This window comes from Tachyglossus aculeatus, chromosome 2, assembly GCF_015852505.1.
Source record: "Tachyglossus aculeatus isolate mTacAcu1 chromosome 2, mTacAcu1.pri, whole genome shotgun sequence".
Lineage (NCBI taxonomy): Eukaryota > Metazoa > Chordata > Mammalia > Monotremata > Tachyglossidae > Tachyglossus > Tachyglossus aculeatus.
The window spans coordinates 169,626,270-169,648,338 of NC_052067.1; the positions used below are offsets into that span (position 1 = coordinate 169,626,270).

General features: G+C 45.2%; 2 protein-coding genes across 14 annotated transcripts in view; both read left to right on the top strand.

Moving 5' to 3' along the window:
• Positions 1-8,086, top strand: part of C2CD5 (C2 calcium dependent domain containing 5) — a 224,110-nt gene extending 216,024 nt beyond the window's left edge. For all 13 annotated transcript variants that reach the window (XM_038765549.1, XM_038765568.1, XM_038765585.1 and 10 more), the window contains one exon: positions 5,562-8,086. In XM_038765549.1, the coding sequence (XP_038621477.1) occupies positions 5,562-5,702 (141 nt within the window). In that variant the 3' untranslated portion in view covers positions 5,703-8,086. The remainder of the gene's footprint in view (positions 1-5,561) is intronic.
• Positions 5,843-22,069, top strand: part of ST8SIA1 (ST8 alpha-N-acetyl-neuraminide alpha-2,8-sialyltransferase 1) — a 142,076-nt gene continuing 125,849 nt past the window's right edge. Inside the window, exons 1-2 of the mRNA XM_038765330.1 lie at positions 5,843-5,960; positions 6,048-6,135. Of these exons, the coding sequence (XP_038621258.1) occupies positions 5,843-5,960; positions 6,048-6,135 (206 nt within the window). The remainder of the gene's footprint in view (positions 5,961-6,047; positions 6,136-22,069) is intronic.

Genomic DNA, 22,069 nt, shown 5'->3' on the forward strand with positions numbered 1-22,069 from the left:
CTCTGTCTCCCCCTTCTAGACTGTGAGCCCGCTGTTGGGTAGGGACCGTCTCTATACGTTGCGAACTTGGACTTCCCAAGCGCTTAGTACAGTGCTCTGCACACAGTAAGCGCTCAATAAATACAATTGATTGATTGATTGATTGAGAGCTCACCTCCTCCAGGAGGCCTTCCCAGACTGAGCCCCTTCCTTCCTCTCCCCCTCATCCCCCTCTCCATCCCCCCCATCTTACCTCCTTCCCCTCCCCACAGCACCTGTATATATGTATATATGTTTGTACAGATTTATTACTCTATTTATTTATTTGTTTTACTTGTACATATCTGTTCTATTTATTTTATTTTGTTAGTATGTTTGGTTTTGTTCTCTGTCTCCCCCTTTTAGACTGGGAGCCCACTGTTGGGTAGGGACCGTCTCTATATGTTGCCAATTTGTACTTCCCAAGCGCTTAGTACAGTGCTCTGCACATAGTAAGCGCTCAATAAATACGATTGATGATGATGATGATGATTGGTGTATAATAAGCATTTAACAGATACCAATTTTTTAAAAGCCCCCCATTAATGATAATAATGATGGTATTTATTTTGGGGGGGATTTTTAAAAATCAGCACTGTTCTAAGCGCTGATGACTCCTTCCCCAGAGGAGCTGGAGAATTGGCCTTTTTTTAAATTAACAATTACTTTCAAACCCGGCCCCAAACTACTCATTTTAGGGGGCCTGCTTCCTTCTGGTCCAAAATTGAAAGGCCTACACAAGAAAAACCAGCTAACATTAAATACCAAAAGCTAGAGCCCGGGCTTGGGAGACAGAAGATCATGGGTTCTAATCCCGGCTCCGCCACTTGTCTGCTGTGTGGCCTTGGGTTAGTCACTTCACTTCTCTGGGCCTCAGTTCCCTCAGCTGTAAAATGGGGATTAAGACTGTGAGCCTCATGTGGGACAGGGACTTTGCCTAACCCAATTATCTTGTCTCTACCCCAGCACTTAGAACAGTGCTTGGCACATAATAAGCACTTGGCAAGCGCTTAGAAGCAGCGTGGCTCAGTGGAAAGAGCCCGGGCTTTGGAGTCAGAAGTCATGGGTTCAAATCCCGGCTCCACCAGTTGTCAGCTGTGTGACTTTGGGCAAGTCACTTCACTTCTCTGGGCCTCAGTTCCCTCATCTGGAAAATGGGGATTAAGACTGTGAGCCCCCCGTGGGACAACCTGATCACCTTGTAACCTCCCCAGCGCTTAGAACAGTGCTTTGCTCACAGTAAGCGCTTAATAAATGCCATTATTATTATTATTATTATTAACAAATACAATTATTATTATTAAAGAGGCAGGGCTTTGACCCTTCTTTTGCATATTCATTCATTCATTCATTCAGTCGTATTTATTGAGAGCTTACTGTGTGCAGAGCACTGTACTAAGCGCTTGGGAAGTACAAGTTGGCAGCATAGTACAAGTTGGCAACAGTGTGGAAATTATTTTGTGTCTAAAAACAGTGTGGGATTAGATTAGTCACCCTACTGTTCAACATTCTCCTTGACTCTTGCCAGAAAACTGACTTATTTTTTCCTCCATCATTCTTTCCCTCTCACATCTCCTCCAGATATTAAATGAACTCATCCTTCCTCTCCCTTTGGTCCGTTCCTCGATTTCCAAAGTGCAGTGGTATTTTTCATTTCGAGAAGTGATTATCAGAAATAATCAGTTGGAACTGTATGCGGACGTCTCCTGCAGTCCATATATTTCCTTTTAGTTACAGAACAAAATCATTTGGCCCTGAGGAAAAAATTGTTTATTTTTTCGGCTCTTCCATTTTGCCCCATCAATGAGTCAGTCGTAGTTATTGAGCACTGACTGTGTGCAGAGCACTGTACTAAGCGCTTGGAAGAGAAGGAGCGTGGTCTGGCGGATAGAGAATGGGCCTGGGATTCTGAAGGTCATGGGTTCTAATGCCGGCTCCGCCACTTAATAATAATAATAATAATAATAACAACAACAATAATAATAATAATAATGGCATTTATTGAGAAGCAGTGTGGCTCAGTGGAAAGAGCCCAGGCTTTGGAGTCAGACATCATGGGTTCAAATCCCAGTTCTGCCAATTGTCAGCTGTGTGATTTTGGGCAAGTCACTTAACTTCTCTGTGCCTCAGTTCCCTCATCTGTAAAATGGGAATTAAGACTGTGAGCCCCATGTGGGTCAACCTGATCACCTTGTATCTCCCCAGCGCTTAGAACAGTGCTTTGCACATAGTAAGCGCTTAACAAATACCATTATTATTATTATTATTATTATTATTTATTAAGTATTTACTATGTGCAAAGCACTGTTCTAAGCGCTGGGGAAGTTACAAGGTGATTAAGTTGTCCCACGGGGGGCTCACAGTCTTAATCCCCCATTTTACAGATAAGAGAACTGAGGCCCAGAGAAGTGAAGTGACTTGCCCAAAGTCACCCAACTGACAATTGGCGGTGCCGGGATTTGAACCCATGACCTCTGACTCCAAAGCCCGGGCTCTTTCTTTTAGACTGTGAGCTCACTGTTGGGTCGGGACCGTCTCTATATGTTGCCAACTTGTACTTCCCAAGTGCTTAGTACAGTGCTCTGCACACAGTAAGCGCTCAATAAATATGATTGATTGATAAAAAATACGATTGATTGATTGATTGATTTCCACTGAGCCACGCTGCTTCTCCACTTGTCTGCTCTGTGACCTTAGGCAAGTGACTGCACTTCTCTGGGCTTCGGTTCCCTCATCTGTAAAATGGAGTTGAGACCGTGAGCCCCACAAGGGGCAGGGACTGTGGCCAACCTGATAATCTTGTGTCTACCCCAGCGCTTAGAACAGTGCCTGGCACATAATAACAATAATAATAATAATAATGGTATTTGTTAAGTGTTTACTAGGAGCCAGGCACTGTACTAAGCACCGGGGTGAATACAAACATATATACATATATAATATAAATATTATATAATAATAATAATAGCCCATTGTTGGGTAGAGACCGTCTCTATATGTTGCCAACTTGTACTTCCCAAGCGCTTAGTGCAGTGCTGTGCACACAGTAAGTGCTCAATAAATACAATGGAATGAATGAATGAATACAAGCTAATCAGGTTGGACACAGTCCCTGTCCCACGTGAGGCTCACAGTCTAAATCCCCATTTTACAGATGAGGTAACCAAGGCAGAGAAGTGGAGTGACTTGCTCAAGGTCACACAGCGGACATGGGGCGGAGCCGAGCTCTAGCCACTAAGCCACGCGCTAAACAAATTCATTCATTCATTAGAGAAGCAGCGTGGCTCAGTGGAAAGAGCCCGGGCTTTGGAGTCAAGAGGTCGTGGGTTCAAATCCTGGCTCCGCCACTTGTCAGCTGTGTGACTTTGGGCAAGTCACTTCACTTCTCTGGGCCTCAGTTCCCTCATCTGTAAAATGGGGATGAAGACTGTGAGCCCCAAGTGGGACAACCTGATTACCTTGTATCTACCCCAGCGCTTAGAACAGTGCTTTGCACATAGTAAGCGCTCAACAAATACCAACATTATTATTATTATTCATTCATTCAATAGTATTTATTGAGCGCTTACTGTGTGCAGAGCACTGCACTAAGCGCTTGGGAAGTACAAGTTGGCAACATATAGAGATGGTCTCTACCCAACAGTGGGCTATTATTATTATTATATAATATTTATATTATATATGTATATATGTTTGTATATATTTATTACTGTATTCATTTATTTTACCTGTACATATCCATTCCATCTATTTTACTCGGCCAATATGCTCTGTTTTGTTGTCTCTTTCCCCCCTCCGGACTGTGAGCCTGCCGCTGGGTAGGGACCGTCTCCATATGTTGCCAACCTGGACTCTCCAAGCGCTTAGCACAGTGCTCTGCACACAGCAAGCGCTCCATAAATGCGATTGAATGAATGAATGAATTATTATCACCACGATTCTTAATATTATTATTATTAAGAGTACAATTGAGCACTGTAGCAGACAGATCCCCTGCCTTCAATGAGCCGACAGTCCAGAGGGATCAATCAACACAATTTATTGAGCACTGGAATCGTTGAGCGCTTACTCTGTGCGGAGCACTGTACCCGGCAGTTGGGGGAGTCCAGTAGAGTCAGTAAGCACGATCCCTGCCCTCAAGGAGTCGGTAGCCGTGTGTCGAGCACTGTGCTGAGCGCTTGGGAGAGTCCAGTGCAGTGGAGTTGGTAGGCACCATCCCTGCCCAAAGGTAGCTTGCAGTTGGTGTTGTAATGTTAATAAGAATAATTATGTAATGTTAATAATAATAATTAAGGTTCTTGTTAAGCGCCGACTATGTGCCAAGCACTGTTCTCGGCGCTGGGGTAGACACCAGTTAGTTGGGTCCCGCGTGGGGCTCACAGTATTCATCCCCATTTTCCAGATGAGGGAACTGAGGCTCAGAGAAGTGAAGTGACTTGCCCAAGGTCACACAGCAGACATAATAATAATGATGGCATTTGTTAAGCGCTTACTATGTGCAAAGCACCGTTCTAAGCACTGGGGTGGTTACAAGGTGATCAGGTTGTCCCACGTGGAGCTCATAGTCTTCATCCCCATTTTACAGATGAGGTTAACTGAGGGACAGAGAAGTGAAGTGACTTGCCCAGCTGACAATTGGCGGAGCCGGGATTCGAACCCATGACCTCTGACTCCCGGGCCGGGGCTCTTTCCACTGAGCCGCAGCGTGGCAAGAGAAGCAGCATGGCTCAGTGGAAAGAGCCCGGGCTTTGGAGTCAGATGTCATGGGTTCAAATCCCGGCTCCGCCAATTGTCAGCTGGGTGACTTTGGGCAAGTCACTTCACTTCTCTGGGCCTCAGTTCCCTCATCTGTAAAATGGGGATTAAGACTGTGAGCCCCACCATGGGTCAACCTGATCACCTTGTAACCTCCCCAGCGCTTTGAACGGTGCTTTGCACATAGTAAGCGCTTAATAAACGCCATCATCATCATTATTATTATTGTGAATGAATGGGATCCTCTCGACCGTGAGCTCGCTTCGGGCAGGGAACGTGTCCGTTTGTTAGTGTTTCGTCCTCTCCCAAGCGCTTAGCACAGTGCTCTGCACACCGTAAGCGCTCAGTAAATCCGATCGAATGAATGAGTGATTGAATGGATGCCGGGTTTGAAGTCCGGGGCCTCTTCCTGGTGGCTGGGTCGGCCTCACCCTTCACTCCTTCAGTCAGCGGGCTTCGTGGAGCGCTTATCATCAATCGTATTTATTGAGCGCTTACTGTGTGCAGAGCACTGTACTAAGCGCTTGGGAAGTACAAGTTGGCAACATATAGACATCTCTATATGTCTATTACATCTCTATTAACATCTCTATTAGGGACTGTCTCTATGTGTTGCCAATTTGTACTTCCCAAGCACTTAGTACAGTGCTCTGCACATAGTAAGCGCTCAATAAATACGATTGATTGATTGATTGATTGATATAGAGACACAACGGCGGGCTCACAGTCTAAAAGGGGGAGACAGAGAACAAAACCAAACATACTAACAAAATAAAATAAATTTCCAGGCCCAGTGCCTCATCAACGTCAGCGGGGACGCCGTCATCTTCGTCCGCGAGTCCGAATCCGAGCCGGCGCCGGCCTCCGGGTACCAGCCCCCTCCGGTCACCCCGGTCACCCCGGCCACCCCGGCCCCCGCGACCGCCTGAGCCGCCCGCCGGACCGTCCCGGGGCCCACCCCCTCCTCCTCCTCCCGATCCCACAGCCATCCTCCCAGACGCACGGCCGGGGCCTCGGGGGGCAGGCGGGCACTCGGACGGGCTCCGGCGGACGGACGGACGACAGAGAGATGCCCTCGGCCCCTCGAAATCCAGCCGGGACCCGGCGCGGCGCCGGACCGGGGGCGGGCGACACTCGGCTGGCGGCGAATCTCAGCCACCGAAGACGACGCCCCGAAATGAGGGACGGTGATGGGGGCGGCCTCCAAATAAGCAAATCACCAAGCAGGTCATGTACCAAATCAGCAGTCGACCAATAAGTAAATCACCAAACAGGTGACATTTGCCGAATAAAAGAAGACGGGAAGCCAACCAAGATCATTTACCAAATCAGTAACCGACCAATAAGTAAATCACCACCCAGGTGACATTTTCCGAATATAAGACGGGAAGCCAACCGAGATCATTTACCAAATCAGTAGTCGACCGATAAGTAAATCACCAAACAGGTGACATTTGCCGAATATAAGAAGACGGGAAGCCAACCGAGATCATTTACCAAATCAGTAGTCGACCAATAAGTAAATCACCACCCAGGTGACATTTTCCGAATATAAGACGGGAAGCCAACTGAGATCATTTACCAAATCAGTAATCAACCAGTAAGTAAATCACCAAACAGGTGACGTTTGCCGAATATAAGAAGACGGGAAGCCAACCGAAATCATTTACCAAATCAGTAATCGACCAATAAGCAAATCATCAAACAGGTGACATTTACCCGAGTGTAAGACGGGAAGCCAACCGAGATCATTTACTAAAATCAGTAATCGGCCAATAAGTAAATCACCAAATGGGACATTTACTGAATATAAGACGGGAAGCCAACCAAGATCATTTACCAAATCAGTAATCGACCAATAAGTAAATCACCAAACAGGTGACATTTACCCAATATAAGATGATGGGAGGCCAACCGAGATCATTTACCAAATCAGTAATCGACCAATAAGTAAATCACCCAACAGGTGACATTTACCCAATATAAGAAGACGGGAAGCCAACCGAGATCATTTACCTAATCAGTAATCGACCAATAAGTAAATCACCAAACGGGACATTACCGAATATGACGGGAAGCCAACCGAGATCATTTACCAAATCGGTAATCGACCAATAAGTAAATCACCACACAGATGACATTTACCCAATATAAGATGGGAAGCCAACCGAGATCATTTACCAAATCGGTAATCGACCAATAAGTAAATCACCACACGGGTGATATTTACCGAATATAAGACGGGAAGCCAACCGAGATCATTTACCAAATCGGTAATCGACCAATAAGTAAATCACCAAACAGGTGACATTTACCGAACATAAGACGCGAAGCCAACCGAGATCATTTACCAAGTCGGTAATCGACCAATAGGTAAATCACCACTCGGGTGACAATTACCGAATATAAGACGGGAAGCCAACCGAGAAATCCCAGCCTGGCTGCCCTGAGGGCAGAGCGTCCAACACTTCGGCGGAGTTCCCTCTCTCCGGTGCGGGAAGCGGGAGAGGCGGACCTGGGAAGCTGGGAAGCCAGACCTGAAAAACTCCTATTCGACTCAGCAATCTGGCGACCACTGAAAGAGGAAGCAGTTTCTTTACAAGCCCTTTTTTTTTTATATTGTAAAAACGCTTGATTGTGTAAGAATTGTTGGGCTGGACTATCGTGACACAGTCTCTATACAAGCCTTTCTTTTTAAACGGTAAAAACGCTTGATTGTGTAATAGTTGTTGGGCCGGGACTATCGTGATGCAGTCTCTATATGAGCCTTTTTTTTTTTAACTGTAAAAACGCTTGATTGTGTAATAATTGCTAGGCCGGGACTATCGTGACGCAGAAGGGAGTTTACCAGAGTCAGTACATTTCAGTGTAAGCATCTGTCATTTTGGAGTGAATGGAAATTTCATTTGGGGCAGTCTCCAGAGATACAGATATTTTGTTCAGGCGGTCCGCGGCTTGCTAAATTGGAAAGCAAGATCGGTTTCCTGTAGCATTCCTTTCTAGCGGCCCAAGTCCAATTCTGGGAAGAAAAAGAAGTTGGGAGAAAAGAGACGCGGGGAAAAAGAATGCTTCTAGCCCACCCTTTGACTTCAGTTAATTAAAATAAAAAGGAAAGATTTAGGTAGGTTGTTGATGGTGAGTTTGGACCGCATTTCATGTGGAATGTAGACTACGAAACTTGAACGTAAATGTGCTGCAGTGTTGACTTAAGGCATAGGAATGATTTGTTGTTGTCGATGCCAAATTCCCAGTGTAAATGACCACCCCAAGGCACATTCCTCTTTGCACAATAAAATTTCTTTATCAAACTTCAGCTTTCGGTGGGATGTTGCAGATTCATAAGCACAGCAGTAAGGATTTATCATTACTATTCATTCAGTCATATATTGAGAGCTTACTGCGTGCAGAGTGCTGTACTAAACACTTGGAAGGCACAATTCGGCAACAGATAGAGACATTCCCTACCAACAACGGGCTGGCAGTCTAGAAGCGGGGAGACAGACAACAGAACAAAGCATAACAAGTAGACCGGCATCAATTAAATAAATAGAATTATAGCTATATTCACATCATTAATAAAGTCAATCAATCAATCGTATTTATTGAGCGCTTACTGTGTGCAGAGCACTGTACTAAGTGCTTGAATAAATAGAATAATGAATATGTACAAGTGTACACAAGTGCCGTGGGGTGGGGAGGAGGGTAGAGCAGAGGGAGGGAGTCGGGGCGACGGGGAAGGGAGGAGGAACAGAGGAAAAGGGGGAATTCGGTGTGGGAAGGCCTCCTGGAGGAGGTGAGCTCTCAATAGGGCTTTGAAGGGAGGAAGAGAAATAATTTGGCGGATGTGCGGAAGGAGGGAATTCCGGGCCAGGGGGAGGACGTGGGCCGGGGGTCGACGGCGGGACGGGCGAGAAGGAGGCACAGGGAGGAGGTGAGCGGCCGCAGAAGGACAGAAGGGAGGTGAGGTAGGAGGGGGTGAGGGGATGGACAGCCTTAAAGCCGAGAATGAGGAGTTTTTAATAATTATTATTATTATTATTAATAATAATAATGGCATTTATTAAGCGCTTACTATGTGCAAAGCACTGTTCTAAGCGTTGGGAAGGTTACAAGGTGATCAGGTTGTCCCCCGGGGGGCTCACAGTCTTCATCCCCATTTGACAGATGATTGCTTGATCACTTCACTTCTCTGGGCCTCAGTTCTTTCATCTACAAAATGGGGATTGAGACTGTGAGCCCCATGTGGGACAGGGGCTGTATCCAACCTGATTTGCTTGCTTATCCATCTCTCCCCCCACCACCGAAAGCGCTTAGTACAGTGCTGGGAAAGATACAAGACACTCAAGCTGGGCACAATCCCTGTCCCACACAGGACTCAGCATGGCCTAGTGACAAGAGCCCTGGCTTCGGAGTCAGAGGTTGTGGGTTCTAATCCCGACTCTGCCACGTGTCTGCTGTGTGACCTTGGGCAAGTCACTTCACTTCTCTGGACCTCAGTTCCCTCATCTGTGAAATGAGGATTGAGACCGCGAGTCCCACGTGGGGCAACCTGATTACCTTGTATCTACCCCAATCAATCAATCAATCAATCGTATTTATTGAGCACTTACTGTGTGCAGAGCACTGTACTAAGCGCTTGGGAAGTACAAGTTGGCAACATATAGAGACAGTCCCTACCCAATAGTGGGCTCACAGTCTAAAAGGGGGTGACAGAGAACAAAACCAAACATACTAACATACTAACAAAATAAAATAAATAGAATAGATATGTACAAGTAAAATAAATGAATAAATAGAGTAATAAATATGTACAAACATATATACATATATACAGTAAGCGCTTAACAAATACCATCATTATTATTATTCTCCTTGCCTCAGTTCCCTCATCTGTAAAATGGGGATGGAGACTTTGAGCCCCATGTGGGACAGGGACTTTGTCCAACCCAATTTTCTCTTACCGCCCCCTCCCAGCGCTTAGTACAGTGTCTGGCACATAGTAAGCACTTAACAAATACCAACATTATTATTATTATCCTGTCCCATCTCCGCCTTTCATCCCCCTTCCCCAGCACTGCCTGCCCCCCACAACTCACTTCCATTCATTCAGTCATATTTATTGAGCGCTTACTGTGTGCAGAACACTGTACTAAGCACTTAGGAGAGGACAGAGAGCAATAAACAGACACATTCAATGCCCACGAGGAGCTTACTGTCCTGCCCATCGTGCCCTCCCCTTCTCGTACCCCCCCACCACAGCCTCAGCCAAGAGACGCCCATGGGACGCCCACTCCATCATGGGGAAGCTCCCCTTCATCCTTGACCCCTTCCTGTCCCGCTCCCTGCCCCCTCTCCTCCTCCTCCTCCTCCTCTTCTTCCTCCTCCTTGTACTCTGTCAAGGGCTTAGTACAGTGCTTTGCACACAGTAAGCGCTCAATAAATACGATTGAATGAATGACTTCTTGCTCCACCCCACTTCGCACCCTCACCAATTTGGGCCAACCTGATTACCTTGGAACCCCAGTGCATAGAACAGTGCTCGGCACGTAGTAAGCGCTTAACAAACACTAGTAGTAGTAGTAGTAGTGGTAGTAGTAGTAGTAGTAGTAGTAGTAGTAGTAGTAGTAGTAGTAGAAGTTGTTGTTGTTGTTGTTGTTGTTGTTGTTGTTGTTGTTGTTGTTTCCCGCTCTGGGGGCTGGTGTGATGGGGGAGTTTTTGAGGACGGGACCTCTGATCCCCTTTGAGACCTGGAACCTTCATTCAGTCATACCGATTGAGTGCTTTCTGTGGGCAGAGCACTGTACTAAGCACTTGGGAGGGTCCAAACAACCGTCGGAGGTGGTTTGTCCCTGAGGTATTCATTCATTCATTCATTCAATCGTATTTATTATTAATAATAATAATAATAATAATGATGGCATTTATTAAGCGCTTACTATGTTCAAAGCACTGTTTTAAGCATTCAGTGTTTTAAGCACTGTTTTAAGCTCTTCTAGACTGTGAGCTCACTGTTGGATAGGGACCGTCTCTATATGTTGCCATCTAGTACAGCGCTCTGCACACAGTAAGCGCTCAATTAATACGATTGATTGATTTTAAGCACTGGGGAGGTTACAAGGTGATCAGGTTGTCCCATGGGGGGCTCACAGTCTTAATCCCCGTTGTACAGATGAGGGAACTGAGGCCGAGAGAAGTGAAGTGACTTGCCCAAAGTCACACAGCTGACAATTGGCGGAACTGGGATTTGAACCCATGAACCTCTGACTCCCAAGCCTGAGCTCTTTCCACTGAGCCATGGTGCTTAGAACAGTGCTTGGCACATAGTAAGCATTTAACGAACACGATAGTTATTATTCAGACTGTCTTATTAAGAAGACAGTCACTTCTAGACTGTGAGCCCACTGTTGGGTAGGGACCGTCTCTATATGTGGCCGACTTGTACTTCCCAAGCGCTTAGTACATGCTCTGCACACAGTAAGCACTCAATAAATGCAATTGATCGATTGATTGCTTTTAGACTGTGAGCCAACTGTTGGGTAGGGACTGTCTCTATATGTTGCCAACTTGTACTTCCCAAGCGCTTAGTACAGTGCTCTGCACACAGTAAGCGCTCAATAAATACGATTGATTGATTGATTAATCAATAAATACGATTGAAGGAATGAATGAATAAATATGATTGAGTGAATGAATGAATGAATGTGCACTTTGCTTTAATTCTATTTGTTCTGACGACTTGACACCAGTCCACATGTTTTGTTTCATTGTCTGTCTCCCCCATCTAGACTGTGAGCCCGTTGTTGGGTAGGGACCGTCTCTATATGTTGCCGACTTGGACTTCCCAAGCGCTTAGTACAGTGCTCTGCACACAGTAAGCGCTCAATAAATATGATTAATTGATTGATTGATTGATTGATTGATTGAAAGGGTCGTTTCCCGCTCTGGGAGCCGGTGACGGGGAAGTTTTTGAGGACGGGATTTCCTAGCGCTTACTGTGTGCGAAGCACTGTACTGAGCGCTTGGGAAGGTAGGGATGGTCCGAAGCGCAGAGAATGCTCTCCCCGTCAATGCTCTGTTGATGTTTATTTCCTTGGCAGCATCTGTGGTTGGCTTCTCCATCTGGCCTAATTAACGGCTTACGGTGAGATTCCTCTTTGGACAGATGGCCCAGGCGGGCTTCGACAGACGCGAGAGAGTGAGAGAGAGGGAGGAGCCCCCCTGCTCGGCCAGCTCCTAAGCGCTCACCTGCCAGCAACCACCACATAATGATCATCCATCACATCTTTTTTCTCATCATCATCATCATCAATCGTATTTATTGAGCGCTTACTGTGTGCAGAGCACTGTACTAAGCACTTGGGAACTACAAGTTGGCAACATCTAGAGACAGTCCCTATCAAACAACAGACTCACAGTCTAAAAGACTCATGGTATCTTGAAGCAGCGTGGCTCAGTGGAAAGAGCCCGGGCTTGGGAGTCAGAGGTCATGGGTTCAAATCCCAGCCCCGCCAATTGTCAGCTGTGTGACTTTGGGCCAGTCACTTCACTTCTCTGGGCCTCAGTTACCTCATCTGTAAAATGGGGATTAAGACTGTGAGCCCCACGTGGGCTTGTAAGCTCCCCAGCGGTTAGAACAGTGCTTTGCACATAGTAAGCACTTAATAAATGCCATTATTATTATTATTATTATGGGTTCGAATCCTGTATGACTTTGAGCAAGTCACTTCACTTCTCTGAGCCTCAGTGACCTCATCTGTAAAATGGGGATTAAGACTGGGAGCCTCATGTGGGACAACCTGATGACCTTGTATCCCTCCCAGGGCTTAGAATTTGGCACGTGCTTAACAAATACCATTATCATTATCATCATCATCATCATAATTCATTCATTCAATCGTATTTATTGAGCGCTTACTGTGTGCAGAGCTTGGGAAGTACAAGTTTGCATCATAATGGTATTTGTTGATAATAATAAGAAGAATAACGATGGTATTTGTTAAACACTTACATGTGCCAAGCACTGTTCTAAACGCTGGGGGAGATACGAGGTGATCATGTTGTCCCACATGGGGCTCCCAGTCTTAATCCCCATTTTACAGATGAGGTCACTGAGGCTCAGAGAAGTGAAGTGACTTGCTCAAAGTCATACAGGATTCGAACCCATAATAATAATAATAATAATAATAATAATAATAATAATAGCATTGAATCCCCATTTTACAGATGAGGCAACTGAGGCCCAGATAAGTGAAGTGACTCGCCCAAAGTCACACAGCTGACAAGTGGTGGAGCCGGGATTAGAACCCACGGCCTCGGACTCCTAAGCCCAGGATCTTTCCATTGAGCCACACTGCTTCTTAAGCACTCATTATGTTGTTGTTGTTGTTGTTACTGTTAAGCACTCATTATGTGCCAGGCACTGTTCTAAGCGCTGGGGTGGATTCAAGCAAATCAGGATGGACACAGTCGCTGTCCCACGTGGGGCTCACAGTCTTCATCTCCATTTGACAGCTGAGGGAACTGAGGCCCGGGAAAGTGAAGTGACTTGCCCAAGGTCACACAGCAGATAGGTCGGGGAAGTCAGGATTAGAACCCTTGACCCCCTGGCTCCCAGGGCTGTGCTCTATCCACTATGCCTGGCTCAGTGGAAAGAGCCTGGGCTTTGGAGTCAGAGGTCCCGGGTTCAAATCCCAGCTCTGCCGCTTGTCAGCTGTGTGACTTTGGGCAAGTCATTTAACTTCTCTGGGCCTCAGTGACCTCATCTGGAAAATGGGAATGAAGACTGTGACTCCCCGTGGGACAGTCTGATCACCTTGTATCCCCCCAGCGCTTAGAATAGTGCTTGGCACATAGTAAGTCCTTAACAAATACCATCATTCTTAGTCCTTCCTCTCCCCCTCGTCCCCCTCTCCATCCCCCCCATCTTACCTCCTTCCCTTCCCCACAGCACCTGTATAGATGGATATATGTTTGTACAGATTTATTACTCTATTTATTTTACTTGTACATATCTATTCTATTTATTTTATTTTGTTAGTATGTTTGGTTTTGTTCTCTGTCTCCCCCTTCTAGACTGTGAGCCCACTGTTGGGTAGGGACTGTCTCTAGATGTTGTCAATTTGTACTTCCCAAGCGCTTAGTCCAGTGCTCTGCACACAGTAAGCGCTCAATAAATACAACTGATGATGATGATGATTATTATTATTATGATTAACATACCATGATGATGATGAAGATAATATAATAATAATTTAAAATGCCATTATTATTATTATTACACCGTGGTGCTTCTGCCATGCTTCTGCACCCAATCTAGAGCCCAAGGATTTGCAAGGACTGTGCAAGACTCCCCACCAGAGAACAATGATAATAATAACTGGGGTATTTGTTAGGCGCTACTACATGCCAAGAGGCATTATACTAAGCGCTATTGATGTCTATCTACCTGTTTTGTTGTCTGTCTCCCCCTTATAGACTGTGAGCCCGTTGTTGGGTAGGGACCGTCTCTATCTGTTGCCGACTTGTACTTCCCAAGCGCTTAGTACAGTGCTCTGCACTCAGTAAGCGCTCAATAAATGCGATTGAATGAATGAAAGCACTGGGTGGGATACAAATTCATCGGGCTAGACCCAATCCCTGTCCAACGTGGGGCTCAGAGACTTAATCTCCATTTGACAGATGAGCTCACTGAGGCCCAGAGAAGTGAAGTGACTTACCCAAGTCACGCAGCAGACGAGTGGCGGAGCGATCGCAGAGGTGACAAAGCCCATCTGGCGGGAGGGGTAAGGGACGTTGGAAGGGGTAGAAATGGGATCAGGAGCCAAAAATTTGAGCTGTGCCACCTGAAGTCCACCGGTCCCTAAACCAGTGAAAACGCAAGCCACAGGCTGCGTTGCTCTAATAATAATGATGGCATGTGTTAAGCGCTTACGGTGTGCCGAGCACTGTTCTAAGCACTGGGGGGGGATACAAGGTGATCCGATTGTCCCGGGTGGGCTCACAGTCTTCATCCCCATTTTGCAGATGAGGGAACTGAGGCCCAGAGAAGTGAAGTGACTTGCCCAAAGTCACACAGCTGGCAAGCGGTGGACCCGGGATTTGAACCCATGACTTTCCAGTGCTCTTTCCACTGAGCCATGCTTGTATATATATATACATATATATAGATATATGTACATATATCTATATATATGTATATATATATAGATATATGTACATATATCTATATATATGATATGCTTATATATATGTACACATATCTATATATGATATATAGATATCTATAGATATAGATATATCTATATAGATATATCTATCCTCCCCCTCGTCCCCCTCTCCATCCCCCCCATCTTACCTCCTTCCCTTCCCCACAGCACCTGTATGTATGTATATATGTTTGTACATATTTATTACTCTATTTATTTATTTATTTATTCATTTATTTTATTTGTACATATCTATTCTATTTATTTTATTTTGTTAGTATGTTTGGTTTTGTTCTCTGTCTCCCCCTTTTAGACTGTGAGCCCACTGTTGGGTAGGGACTGTCTCTATATGTTGCCAATTTGTACTTCCCAAGCGCTTAGTACAGTGCTGTGCACATAGTAAGTGCTCAATAAATACGATTGATGATGATATATACCATATATATCTATATATAGATATATATTTCAGATATATATAGATATATACATTCATTCATTCAATCATTTATTGAGCGCTTACTGAGTGCAGAGCACTGTATTAAGCACTTGGGAAGTACAAGTTACATATATATCTATATGTAATAGATATATTACAGAAATAGAACACAGTACAGTAATAGAGTAAGTCTATTTTATTACAGTAATACTATAATTCTGTTACAGTAATACTGTAATTCTATTACGGTAATAGAAACATATATATATATATATTTATATATATGAAATATATATATATATATATTTCAGATTTGGACATAAGTGCTGTGGGGTTGAGGGTGGAGGGAATAAAGGGGGCAAATCCAAGATGTGTGTCATCTCATTCTTGGCTTGGGAATTACAGTGGGGTGGTGGTGGGGGATCTTTCCTCTAATAATAATAATTTTGGTATTTGTTAAGCGCTTACTATGTGCAAAGCACTGTTCTAAGCGCTGGGGAGGTTACAAGGTGAACAGGTTGTCCCACAGTGGGCTCACAATCTTAATCCCCATTTTCCAGATGAGGTCACTGAGGCCCAGAGAAGTGAAGTGACTTGGCCAAAGTCACACAGCTGACAAGCGGCAGAGTGGGGATTTGAACCCATGACCTCTGACTCCCAAGCCCTGGCTCTTTCCACTGAGCTTTTAGACTGTGATCCCACTGTTGGGTAGGGACTGTCTCTATGTGTTGCCAACTTGTACTTCCCAAGCGCTTAGTACAGTGCTCTGCACACAGTAAGCGCTCAATAAATACGATTGATGATGATGACTGAGCTACGCTGCTTTTCTAGACTAGCAGCTCGGTGTGGGCAGGGAATGTGTCTGTTTAAGGTTTTATTGGAATCTCCCGAGCGCTTTGTATAGTGCTCTGCGCACAGTAAGCGCTCAATAAATAGGATTGAATGAATGGGGAGTTCTCTTTCAGAAATCCTGTTACATCGTTGATGGTATCGGTCGTCAGCAACGGAGGAGAGTATAGCTTCGACTCAAGGAGACGACCCGAGTTCCAGAATTTCGTCATTTTTTATCCAGCCTTAACTTTCACTCACTCGTTCATGCAATCGTATTTATTGAGCGCTTACTGTGGGCAAAGCCCTGTACTAAGCACTTGGGAGAGTTCATGTAACAATAAGAGAAGTAACAGTGTAACAATAGAGAAGCAGCGTGGCTCAGTGGAAAGAGCCCGGGCTTTGGAGTCAGTGGTCATGGGTTCAAATCTCGGCTCTGCCAATGGTCAGCTGTGTGACTTTGGGCAAGTCATTTAACTTCTCTGCGCCTCGGTGGCCTCATCTGTAAAATGGGGATTGACTGCGAGCCCCCTGTGGGACAACCTGATCACCTTGTAACCTCCCTAGAGCTTAGAACAGTGCTTTGCACATAGTAAGTGCCTAATAAATGTCATTAAAAAAATAAGCTGAGAAGCAGAATGGCCTAGTGGCTAGATCTGTGGCCTGGGAGGAGGTTGTGGGTTCTAATCCTGACCACCACTTTCATTCATTCAGTCCTATTTATTGAGCACTTGTCTGCTGTGTGACCTTGGGCCGGTCACTTCACTTCTCTGGGCCTCAGTTACCTCATCCTTAAAATGGGGATGGAGACTATGAGCCCCGTGTGAGGCAGGAACTGTGTCCAACCCCATTTGCTTGGATCCACCCCAGTACTTAGAAGAGTGCCTGGCACATAGTAAGCGCTTAACGAATTCCATTATGATTATTATTACTGCTTGTACTAAGCACTTGAGAAATACCAGGGAAAAGCCCATGATACATCTCAGGTTTTTTTTATAATATTCGTTAAGCGCTTATTATGTTCCAGGTCATCAATTCATTAATCGTGTTTATTGAACGCTTACTGTACTAAGAGCTTGGGAGACTCCAATATAACAGATTTGGTAGACACATGCCCTGCCCGCAGTAGGGGGACACTGCAATAATAATGATAATTAATAATGATGGTATTTGTTAAGCGCTTACTATGTGCCAAGCACTGTTCTAAGCGCTGGGGTGGATACAAGGTAATCAGGTTGTCCCACACGGAGTTCACACTTTGAATCCCCATTTTGTTGATGAGGTAACTGAGACCCAGAGAAGTGAAGTGACTTGCCCAAAGTCACACAGCAGACAAGTACCAGAGCCGGGATTAGAACCCAGATCCTCTGACTCCAAAGCCCGGGCTCTTTCCCCCTTTTAGACTGTGAACCCACTGTTGGGTAGGGACTGTCTCTATATGTTGCCAACTTGTATTTCCCAAGCGCTTAGTACAGTGCTCTGCACCCAGTAAGCGCTCAATAAATACGCTTGATTGATTGATTGATTTCCATGAAGCCATAATAAGCACGAGACACAAAACTAATCAGATTGGACACAGTCCATGTCCCATGAGGGGCTCAGAGATTTACTCCCCATTTTCACAGATGAAGTGACTGAGGCCCAGAGAAGTGAAGTGACTTACCCAAGGTCACACAGCAGACACGTGGAGGAGGCAGATTTGAACCCAGCTCCTGTCACTCCCAGGCCTGGGGTCTCTCCACTAGGCCACGCGGCTTCTCTCCCCTCTTCCTCTGGGCCTCGCCTTCCAGATCTCTAAGGAGCTTTGTGCTCTGAAAGGGGATTTATCCCCTTTGGATATTGGCAACCTGGGAAGTTGTTGGGGTGTGTTATAATAATAATAATAATAATAATAATAATAATAATAATAATAAAAATAATAACAACAACAATAATAATGATGGCACTTGTTAAGCACTTACTATGTGCGAAGCACGGTTCTAAGCGCTGGGGAGGATACAGGGTGATCAGGTTGTCCCACATGGGGCTCACAGTCTTAATCCCCATTTTCCAGATGAGGGAACTGAGGCTCAGAGAAGTGAAGTGACTTACCCAAGGTCACACAGCAGACAAGTGGAGGAGGCAGATTGGAACCCAGCTCCTCTCACTCCCAGGCCTGGGGTCTCTCCACTAGGCCATGCGGCTTCTCTCCCCTCTTCCTCTGGGCCTCGCCTTCCAGATCTCTAAGGAGCTTTGTGCTCTGAAAGGGGATTTATCCCCTTTGGATATTGGCAACCTGGGAAATTGTTGGGGTGTGTTATAATTATAATAATAATAATAATAATAATAATAATAAAAATAATAATAACAACAACAATAATAATGATGGCACTTGTTAAGCACTTACTATGTGCGAAGCACGGTTCTAAGCGCTGGGGAGGATACAGGGTGATCAGGTTGTCCCACATGGGGCTCACAGTCTTAATCCCCATTTTCCAGATGAGGTAACTGATGATGATGATGATGATGGCATTTGTTAAGCACTTACTATGTGCCAAGCACTGTTCTAAGCGCTGGGGGGATACAAGGTGATCAGGTTGTCCCACGTGGGGCTGTCTTAATCCCCATTTTCCAGATGAGGTAACTGAGGCTCAGAGAAGTTAGGTGACTTATTTTATTCTATTTATTTTACTTTGTTAGTATGTTTGGTTTTGTTCTCTGTCTCCCCCTTCTAGACTGTGAGCCCACTGTTGGGTAGGGACTGTCTCTATATGTTGCTAGCTTGTACTTCCCACACAGTAAGCGCTCAATAAATACAATTGATTGATTGATTGACTTGCCCAAGGTCATGCAGCAGACAAGTGGCGGAGGCGGGATTCGAACCCATGACCTCTGACTCCAAAGCCCGTGCTCTTTCCACTGAGCCAAGCTGCTTCTCTAATCAGCTTGAATAGAAAATGTGCTCAGATCCATTAGAGGACATTTAAAAGGGAAAGAATCGTTTCTAACCACTATTTTAAAAGAGGTTCTTGAAGTGCCGGAATTAAAAAAACCCCAATATTGAAAACAGCCTTTCGAATTAATTGCAAATGCGTAAAGTGTTTTAAGCGGTGGGAGGGCTGGGCTGAGGCGAGGCTGTAGGATACAGTCTCTCTCCGTCTTTTTGCCTCCCTCAAAATAAAAGTCAAATCCCTTAGCTCTTCTTTTCCTATGTGATTTAACTAGCTCCCCATAATAATAATAATAATAATGGCATTTATTAAGCGCTTACTATGTGCAAAGCCCTGTTCTAAGTGCTGGGGAGGTTACAAGGTGATCAGGTTGTCCCACGTGGGGCTCACAGTCTTAATCCCCATTTTACAAATGAGGTAACTGAGGCGCAGAGAAGTAAAGTGACTTGCCCAAAGTCACACAGCTGACAATTGGTGGAGCCGGGATTCGAACCCATGACCTCTGACTCCAAAGCCCGGGCTCTTTCCAACATCTGTCAACGTGGCCTAGTGGGTGGAGCGCGGGCTTGGGAGCCAGAGGTCGTGGGTTCTAATCCCGGCTCTGCCGCTTGTCTGCTGTGAGACCTTGGACAGGTCACTTCGCTTCTTTGGGCCTCAGTTGCCTCATCTGTGAAATGGGGATTAAAACCGTGAGCCCCATGTGGGACAACCTGATGACCTTGTATCCACCCCAGTGCTTAGAACAGTGCCTGGCACACAGTAAGCACTTAACAAATACCACAATTATTATTATGAGCCCACTGTTGGGTAGGGACTTTCTCTATATGTTGCCAATTTGTACTTCCCAAGCGCTTAGTACAGTGCTCTGCACATAGTAAGCGCTCAATAAATACGATTGATGATATTATTACACCCATCTATATCACACACCACTATCTTCCCTGTCTCACAAGCTCACAGCATTGACATTATCCTCTCTACTCATCTCTCTCATTCAACCCACATGTTGAGTGTTGCTAAATCCTATCAGTTCAATCTTCACAAGAGAAGCAGCGTTGCTCAGTGGAAAGAGCCCGGGCTTTGGAGTCAGAGGTCAGGGGTTCAAATCCCGGCTCTGCCAATTGTCAGCTGTGTGACTTTGGGCAAGTCACTTAACTTCTCTGGGCCTCAGTTCCCTCATCTGTAAAATGGGGATGAATACTGTGAACCCCGTATGGGACAACCGGATCTCCTTGTAACCTCCCCAGCGCTTAGAACAGTGCTTTGCATGTAGTAAGCGCTTAATAAATGCCATCATCATCATCATCATTCTCTGGGCCTCAGTTCCCTCATCTGTAAAATGGGGATTAAAACTGTGAGCCCCACGTGGGACAACATGATTACTTGTAACCTCCCCAGCACTTAGAACAGTGCATTATAATAATAGTAATAATAATGATGATTAAGCACTTACTATGTGCAAAGCACTGTTCTAATCAATCAATCAATTGTATTTATTGAGCACTTACTGTGTGCAAAGCACTGTACTAAACACTTGGGAAGTACAAGTTGGCAACACATAGAGACAGTCCCTACCCAACAGTGGGCTCACAGTCTAAAAGGGGGAGACAGAGAACAAAACCAAACATACTAACAAAATAAAATAAATAGAATAGATATGTACAGTTAAAATAAATAAATAAATAAATAGAGTAATAAATATGTCCAAACAATGTACATTCTAAGCGCCGGGAGGTTACAAGGTGATCAGGTTGTCTCACGGGGGGCTTACAGTCTTAATCCCCATTTTCCAGATGAGGTAACTGAGGCACAGGGAAGTGAAGTGACTGGATCAAAGTCACACAGCTGACAATTGGCGGAGCCGGGATTTGAACCCGTGACCTCTGACTCCAAAGCCTGGCTCTTTCCACTGAGCCACACTGCTTATGAGTTTATGCTTATGCTAGGAGATAATGATTCTCCCTGCCTTCAAAGCCCTACTGAAGGCCCATCTCCTCCTCCAAGAGGCCTTCCCTGACTAAGCGCCGCCTTTCCTCATCTCCCACTCCCTTCTGCATCGCCCTGACCTGCTCCCTTTATTCATCCCCCCCACACCACTTCTATCCATCTCTGTAATTTTATTCATTTGTATTCACTCATTCATTCAATCGTATTTATTGAGCGCTTACTGTGTGCAGAGCACTGTACTAAGCGCTTGGGAAGTACGAGTTGGCAACATATAGAGACGGTCCCTACCCAACAGTGGGCTCACAGTCTAGAAGGGGGAGACAGAGAACAAAACCAAACACATTAACAAAATAAAATAATTAGAATAAATATGTACAAATAAGATAGAGTAATAAATCCGTACAAACATATATGCATATATACAGGTGCTGTGGGGAGGGGAAGGAGGTAAGGCGGGGGGGGTTGGGGAGGGGGAGCCTGTCTCCCCGCCTCTAGACTGTGATTTTGTATCTTGTTGTGGGCAGGGAACCAGTCTGTTTGTTGTTGTATTGTACTGTCCCAAGCCCTTAGTACAGGGCTCTGCGTGCAGTAAACACTCAATAGATACGATCGAATGAATGACCAAGAAGGGCTCAATAAATTACATTGATGGATTGATAGCTAATCCAAAATGAATAATGTACATTGAATGTGTACATTAATGTACAATGAATAATGTACATTGAGCACCTGTTGTGTGGTGGTGTGGTGGCCTGTGAGCCCACTGTTGTGTAGGGACTGTCTCTATATGTTGCCAACCTGTACTTCCCAAGCGCTTAGTACAGTGCTCTGCACATAGTAAGCGCTCAATAAATACGATTGATGGTGATGATGGTGGTGTAAGTAGTTGAAGCAGCGTGGCTCAGTGGAAAGAGCCTGGGCTTTGGAGTCAGAGGTCATGGATTCAAATC